The sequence below is a fragment of the Dioscorea cayenensis genome, chromosome 14 (assembly GCF_009730915.1).
Source record: "Dioscorea cayenensis subsp. rotundata cultivar TDr96_F1 chromosome 14, TDr96_F1_v2_PseudoChromosome.rev07_lg8_w22 25.fasta, whole genome shotgun sequence".
In the NCBI taxonomy this organism is placed as follows: Eukaryota; Viridiplantae; Streptophyta; class Magnoliopsida; order Dioscoreales; family Dioscoreaceae; genus Dioscorea; species Dioscorea cayenensis.
Window position 1 is genome coordinate 2238240 of NC_052484.1, and position 8575 is coordinate 2246814.

Below are 8575 nucleotides of genomic sequence, written 5' to 3' on the forward strand. Positions count from 1 at the left end.
AGGGTTCAAACATCAAACATGCTTATATCTTATTTTAATAAAAAAAGACTACATATTACATCATTACATCAGGAGAATTTTATTACAAACATAGCACAATATAATGCACACAAACGCTCACTATATTGTTTAGTACATAAAAGAGAATTTTAGAATTCTTCTAGCTTACAAAAAGGATCATTTTTCCCCAAAAATAAGCTTTTTCATCTTGTTGAAGTTGACCACCATTGTTACATATATCCAATCGAACAAATTGTCTAGCAATTGAAAATATGTGAAGCACCACCTCCTCTTTATTATCAATGCACCGCAGAAAGCCAAAAGCCCAAAAGCAAATCCGAGTCCCATGCTGGTATAAAACCATCGTCTTTCATCATCTTCAAAAAAATCTTCATCATTTTGGAATATCGGTGATTGAGATTGCTTGTCCACATTGCACTTGACATCTAATGGGAGCCCACATAAATTATAATTATTGCTATAAACAGAGGCACTGAATGCTTGAAGTTGCCCACCTGATGGAATCTTTCCTGATAACTCATTAAAGGAAAGGTTCAAATCGTCCAGTGAGGTTAACAATGTCATACTTTCTGGGATCACACCTGATAGATTATTCATCGATAAGTCCAGAGATTCCAACCGGCGCAACTCACTGATACCTTCAGGGATCTTTCCCGTCAAATGATTATTAGATAAATGTAAGCTTTGCAAACCTGTTAAACTCATCAGCTCCTTAGGGATTTCTCCCGATAAATCATTATTGGAAAAGTCAATAGCCACGGGAAGAACATATCCGATAACGCCATAAGAGCGTTCTCCTCCTTTCATTTCCACATCAAATTCATCATAGTCAATTGTTAAGTATGTAGTATTCGAAAAACCCTTCATATCTTTCAATTTACTAAGAGTTACCGGAATTTCTCCTGAAAATTGGTTATGTGCAAGGTCTATAACTCGAAGAAAATTGAAGCCACCCAGTTGTGGAGGAATTTTGCCACTAAATAAATTGTATCGGAGTCGGAGAGCTATTAAATATAACGAGCCATCAAAAATTGAGGTAGATATGCTTCCATTGAACTTATTATAACCAAGATCAAGTATCCCCAAAGATTGACAATTTTTCAACTGTAAAGGGAGCTCACCTGACAAATTGTTATTATTCAAACGTAATACCTCCAATGATGAGTTTGCACATATTGAAGCAGGAAAATCACCACTTAAATTGTTGTGAGAGAGATCCATTTCTAAAAGTGAAGATTGTATGGAATGGTTCCAAGAATCAGGAATCATCCCTGAAAATGAGTTATTGCTTAAGCTCAACAGTCGAATTGTTGGTGGGAAAAGGGGTATTGATCCCTCGAAATGGTTGTTGCTTAGATCAACAACATCTAGATTGAGTTGTTCCAATGAATGGGGTAACCTGCCTTTGATGTCATTGTGTGATAAATCTACACCTTGAAGCTTCAAACTGAAATTCCAAAACCAATTTGGCATGACATCTGAAATTCCTACATTGGACATGGAAATAATATACAAGTTCTCCAACTTTTGAACCCAAGTAGGAAAACCAGGTCCCAAATGACAACCATCCATGTAAATTTTTTCCAATCTAGGTGGAGGAACCCAATTTGAGCTGATATTGAGTGTGAATTCATTTGAAGATATTTCCAGATATTCTATATTTGCAAGATTAGCAAAATGAGTCTCTGTCAGAACACCCACTAATTTATTATTGGCAAGACTTAGAAGAGCTAGCTTTGGAAACAATTGGCCAAGATTTTCAGGCAAAGTCTCATTCAGTTTATTGTAAGAAAGGTATAACTCTTGCAATGATGGTAGTTGAAGCTCTGGAATTGGGCCATATAATGAGTTTTGTGAAATTTCAAGTATCTTGAGGGACATGAGATTTTCTAACCATCCAGGAAAATGCCCAACTAGCCCAGCATCTGACAATCTTAATGTTTCCAAACTCTTATTAATACATCTTGAAAATATTCCTCCAAATTCACTTAATTCAATATTGAATTTATTTCCTGAAAGACCCAATTTTTGCAACATGCAAAGATCCCCCAATGTTATAGGCAGCCTAACTCCAACATGATAATTATATCTGAGATCAAGGATCTTGAGATTCGTCAGATTGCTAATAACAGGAGGAATGAGATTTGAAAATTGATTAAGTCCCAAATTCAGATACTGAAGGTTACTTAATTCAAACAACCACAGAGGAACTGTTGAACTAAGATTGTTACCTGACATATTGAACAGAAAAGGATAGTGAGATAGGAAATAAGATTGTTTCTAATTAAAAAAAAAAAAACATGTTGTTTTGAAATCTATAATATCCCATATAAATAAATGCTAGGGAATTAAAATCATGAAATACTCAATTAAGATATTCTTTAATCAAAATTGTTACCTGAAAGATCAAAGATTTGGAGTGATGTGAAATTAACTTGAGGAAGAGAAAGTGGGAGGTTAAGGTTGCAATAAAACAGTCGTAACTCATATAACCTCTGAAGTGTATTCAATGAGTGAAGCATATCTGGTGCCTCAGAAAGATCAACGTCATCAAAAATCAAGTATTGAAGAGAAGATAGATTTGAAAGCCAATAACTTTCAACTACATGGAGCCTCTGCCAAAAATAATGATTCCCAGAGAGATCAAGGTAGGCCAAGTTAGTGAGATTCCCAAGTTGATATGGAACAATTCCACTGAATCCAGCATATGAAAGATCAAGATATTGAAGACTCTGAATCAAACCAATGAAAGCTGGGATACCAACTCCTCTAAAGTAAATACCACTAAGGCCCAAGTATCTCAAGTGTCTCAAATCAAGCAATGAAGGCCTGATCTCACCTTCTAACTTTTGGTAGTTGAGGTTAAGCAGCACAACTTGTCCTGATTGATTGCTGCATTGCACTCCCTTCCAATTAGTGCAGCAGTTATTGCCAGTCCAAGAAGAGAGTAGTCCATAAGGATCATGAAGCCCTTGTTTGAAATCAATAAGAGCTTTTCTCTCATCTTCTTTACAAACCACTACTTGATCTTGCTGCTGCTGCTGCTGCTGCTGCTGCTGCTGTTGTTGTAGAACACCAGCATCAACATCCAGCCTATTAATAAACAAGAGAAATAAGATCAGCAGTAAAGAGAGTAAAGTATTCATACTGAAAGAAAAGCTAATTGTTTAGATGTTGGTTTCTCTTCCATTGTGTTCAACTGGTTTATATAGATAGATTAGAGAGTCAAGTGTCTCATTCAATCATTCTAGCATGGCAGTGTTCTTGAATTTTTCCTCATTTAAATCCCTTTCAGTTAAATGACTGATGTTACATTGTTGTGGAATTCTGTGTGATTCCAAACTTTTGCAAACAGAGTGGAAATAGGCTTTAGTAAACAATATATTTAGTATATTTAAATTATTGTTATGATAAACCATTCTATCTAATACAACACCAGAGTTTGTGCTTAAATATGAAAACCATCTTTTATAAGACTTGATTATTTGAATAAATGTGTTTAGTAGTTAGTTATTAAAATCATTAATTTTAATAAATATTTATGAATAATGAGAAACTAAAAGTTTTTAATTTTAAAATATTTATTTTTATTGGTATTCATTAAGTTAAAATTTGATCACAGCATTAAAAAAGTTTTTTAATTGTTTTTGAGCAATCATACTCAAACTCAATTATTTTTATTTCCTGACAATGGACATGTGATTGCTTGGTATTGAGATAATAGGATTGGTTTGATCATTGAAAATTAATTTGAAGGAAAATTTTATTTTGAGTTAAACAAAACTTTGAATTAATTAGTATTAGCCAAAATAAAATAAAAAAAATCAAAGTTAAAATTATAGTTTTATAAAATGATAAGTTCTTATTTATGATAATAGTTCTCGATTAATTATTTAATATATTATTTTAATTATGAAATTTTGTAAAACGAATTGGTAGATAACTTTAACTAATATTAATCTTAGGACATAATTATAACTGATATAGTATGTGAACTAACCTAATGTATATAATATAAATATATAAGATAACGTCATAGTATTTATGGCATAAATTCTTTAAGTGGATACCATACAATATATATATATATATATTCATTTTGAACACCAAAGTTCAATTTGTATTATTATTATTATTATTTTTTTGAGGTAGGGCGACAAGCGCCAACCCTCAGGGAGGTACGCGGGCGGGGGAATTGTCACAATGTCCTCACCCTCTTGAAATTGAGGAGCGCGGTCAGAGGGAATCGAACTCGCGTCTCCTCCGACGAGGGCACCCAGGGTACCGCTAGGCTACAAGCCCTTTGGTTAGTCATTCAACTTTAATTTATATTCACTAGAAAAATTTGAGCATCAAAGATAATTCTAAGAAAAATTTGGTGACATATATATTGGATTTGCCATGTCAACACTAGTTTGTTCATCATTTGCATATGTAGATATATTGCGTTATCAAATAGAGCCATGTTAGTAATTTTTATTGACTAATTCACTTGTCAATAAGAGTAGTCATGTGACTTTTTTTGATGATGTATCATGTTTGTATATGTAAATGACAAGGTGAACTAGTGTTAATATGGCAAATCCGATGTACATGTCATCAAATTCTCCCCGTAATTTTTTTGATATTTTTTTAATAAATACAAATTAAAATTGAATGATTAAAATGATACAGATTGAAGTTTAATACTCAAAATAAAAAATAATAGGACGGTGCCCACTCAACATAAATATTTACCCAATGATTTTTTATTTTTTCAAATAATTTATTTAACTGTATACAGAGATAATAAATACATTATTGCAAATATATATATTGTAACATGGATCTTAGATATAACAATAATAGATAGAGGGATGAACAGGATGTTCTAGTCTCTAGTCAACCAATGAAGTCCTAAACTCTTTGTGAACGCTGATTTCCATTAAAAGCGCTCTTAATTATGCTTGAAGTAACAGAGTAGTCCCACTAAAGCTTTCCATTCAGCAACATTGCGTGGTTTTATTTTAAATTAAGTCAGCATAATATTAAGTTTGTTATTTAGTGAAGTTGTGATTTTTAAGATTCTGTTAGTACTATTTTATTTAAGTCATCCGATATAATTCAAGTTAATTGTTCTCTTACCCTCAATAATAATATTTTATTTCCAATAGATTTTCCTTAGTGCCAATAGGCAATAACACTCTTCTTAATTATTATATGTTTGAAATATATCAATATATCTCCTTCTCATAACATTAATAAAGATAATGTTCCTTCATGGAATTTTTTAGTCTTTGAAGTAGAAATTCCTTCGATGGAAGGGCAACCATATAAATATAATATTAGTGACCTAATTGGCAAGTTGCTTATTTGAAGGCTATCACATTCATAAAGATCATGATCTTTCATTGGGGAAATTTCCTAGCATTTGAGGGACAATTTCTTAGGGTAGGACTCACATATTATGGAATTTGGTAAGAAGCAAAGTTGAACTAAGACCTTTAATTTAAAGACTTGAGATGACATTAGTTTTGGCTTTCTCGCAAGACTTTCAATGTGGATTTTGTGTTTAGGATGAGCAACTACATAAGTCTTGATATCTTGACTAATTAACATTTTTGATAAAACCTGTAATAAAGAGTTCATAACCAAGTGGTACTTGATCTCATTGTGAAACTTGAAAGTATGACATTCAAAAGTCTCGAGCTTAAGACTTGATGGAAGGAATAATAGTAACAGGTCATTAGTTGCGTGTGCAGGTTTGCAACCCAAACCTCTTATCTTTGACCCATACGTATATCCCTGACACATATTTTGTCTATATTTTATATATAAAAAAAAATCAGTCCAATATATCAAACCAAGCCATTATTTTTAACCCTAAACTATCATAACCCAAATTAAACAATCACTTCCAACAAAATAAAAATATCTGTTTTATATAGTCACTTGTTGTGCAATTGGTATAATAATTAAAAAGAAAGAAAATGTAGTAAAAATAAAAAATATCAATAAGAAGTTTGTGTAATTTTGAATATGCCAAACATCGTGTAAAATAGTTTTAAAGAAGACAAATAAATAAAAATAAGATTTAATAACAATTTAATTGATATTTTGAATTTTTTTTATAAATTGTTTATTTATATATTTGTTTACATGAGTCTATAGATTATCAGCATATCATTACACATAATTTTTTTTATTATCCTTTTAATTTTACAATGCCTATTTAACTATAAATATTTTAACAGTAATCAGTCATGCTCACTGTTGAGCTAGTACTTTTTTTTTTTTGCAGGAATAATAAGCGTTATATACATTAAGAGTGTGGCATGGGCTCGTCTAGCCCACACACTCTCAACCAGAGATAAAGAGTTTGGATGTGAGTCTACACCCATAATAGATGACTCATTATCATTATTATTTTTAATAAGTTTTGATTCAAGGCTTTTTAACTGTCTCATCTTCATTTTCGTAATAAAATTAAATACTGCTAGGTCATCAATTTTTTGGTGAGCCAAAAAAATTGCTTCAAGCTGTCTGAACTGATCATTTTGTCTGAATCCACAATTTTGAACCAGTCCTTTTTTAATTTTATTTAAATAGTTGTCAAGGGATAAATTTCTAAGGACCAACAACGACTACATACATGATACCAATTAATTACCAAGTATCTTTGTCTCCAGGCAAAAGACTTTGTGAAGACTTAGTGATGGCTCTATTCTTGACTTCATCAAAGACCGTCTTTTGATATGAGCTGTGTAATAGCTCATATCGCTTCAATATTATTGTTTTCAGCAATGACATAATTTATATAAATCAACATGAACAATAATAATTACAAATAAGTGAATATTTTGAAGAAATATAATACATGTATATAGCATTGTAAGTGAATACACAAATTTGTGTGATAGAGTCAACATTGAGCTAACCCAATAAATAAAACATTTGCTGCTATACAAAGGATTGAGTTTTCAAATCCTATTGAACCTATAGCGAGTAAAGATACAGTGTGTTTCGGCGGTGAGGGCTTTCCTATGCATATGATGCTATAAAGAGTTTTAGTATGGGAGTAGGTTTACAACGTAATTCTGGCACTATCGAGTTAGGTATATGACTGGACAATTAATTTTTGGTTCTCTACGGACCCTTGATTATGGTGCTTGTTACATTTATAAAAAAAAAATAAAAAATTGTGTGATACACATGCAAGTAAAGCAACCAATTGATCAAGCTATTTGTGAGCTAACTTTAGTTTGCCCTAAATTTCGAGCTATAAATGATAGTATATCTTTTTATAAATATTTTATTTTAATTTGTTATGTTTTTATATGAAGCTATAGATAATAGTATATATTTTTTTGACAAAGTTATAGATAATAATACCTTGAATTAATCAGTATTAGCCAAAAAAAAAATTAATGTTAAAATGTTAGTTTTATAACATGATGGTTTTTTTTTTTTTACAATAATTCTCAATTAATTATTTAATATATTATTTTAACAATTAAATTTGTAATAGGAATTGGTTAATAACTTTAACCAGTATTAATCTTTGGACATAATAATTATATAAAGCAACTTATATAGTATGTGAAATAACTTAATATAATATAAATATATAAGATAACATTGTAGTATTTATAATTTTTTTATTTTTACGATTTTATTGCAAATATATATTGTAATATGGACCTTATATAGATTTAACAATAATAGTAAGAGGGATGAACAGGATTATTTTTAAGATTTTGTTAGTACTATTTTATATAAATAATCTAATGTAATTAAAGTTAATTGTTCTCTTAGTGTCAATAAAGGTTTTTTCGTTTTTCAACAAAAACGACAAGTGTCCTTATTTAAAGGGGTTACAAGTAGTATGATGATGCACTAAATTACAGTGACTTCATTGATCCATTAGGGATTTATTAACTTGACTAAGACAATTAGAGTCATATCACGCGCATGTCAAGAAGATTTTCAGAAACTAAATTGTGCTAATAAATCCTCCTATCATATAACTCCAGATATGAGAGAAATGACATCTTTCCACAGAGATCCCAATGAACCGTAAATGGTCAATACTACTATACTATTTCTATATTATTTAAACAAGATTTATACAATACTACCAAAAAATTCGATCATAGGTTTGTTTATTCACTATTTAAATAATAATCCAGTTCACTGAACGGTAATGGTTGTTAATAAAAGTTTTTTTCTTTCAAATATATTTTCCATCCTGTCAATTTAAAAATCCACTTAATTATGTTTGATGTATCTCATATATTTAATATCACTATATCTCACTCTAATCACATATATATATATATAATGCTCAATTGTGGAATTTCTTAGTCTTTGATGTAGAAATTCCCTCGATCGAAGGACTCACATATAAATATCTTAATAATGACTAAAGTTGCAGATTTCAAGGCTATCACATTTAATAATGACTAAAGATGCATTAATAGAAAAGTTATCTATTATTGGCAGATTTTCTAGCATTTTAAGGGATACTTTCTTAGGCTGGGGCTCACATATTAAGGACTTCGCCAAGATGTAAAGT

At 30.6% G+C, this 8575-nt stretch overlaps 1 protein-coding gene across 1 annotated transcript; it reads right to left on the reverse strand.

Annotated features, from left to right (window-relative positions):
* Nucleotides 1-3242, reverse strand: LOC120276462 (receptor-like protein EIX2). Its single transcript, XM_039283215.1, has 2 exons — nucleotides 2420-3242; nucleotides 1-2252 (listed from the first exon to the last, which is right to left on the reverse strand). Exons 1-2 carry the CDS (start codon nucleotides 3165-3167, stop codon nucleotides 178-180), a joined length of 2823 nt encoding a protein of 940 aa, XP_039139149.1. The 5' UTR covers nucleotides 3168-3242; the 3' UTR covers nucleotides 1-177.
* Between the last annotated feature and the right edge of the window lie 5333 nt (nucleotides 3243-8575).

Coding starts and splice junctions, on each gene's coding strand:
- LOC120276462 (XM_039283215.1), bottom strand. CDS start 3,167: ATGAATACTTTACTCTCTTTACTGCTGATCTTATTTCTCTTGTTTATT. Junction 2,253..2,419: donor CCAAATCTTTGATCTTTCAG/GTAACAATTTTG, acceptor TCAATATGTCAG/GTAACAATCTTAGTTCAACA.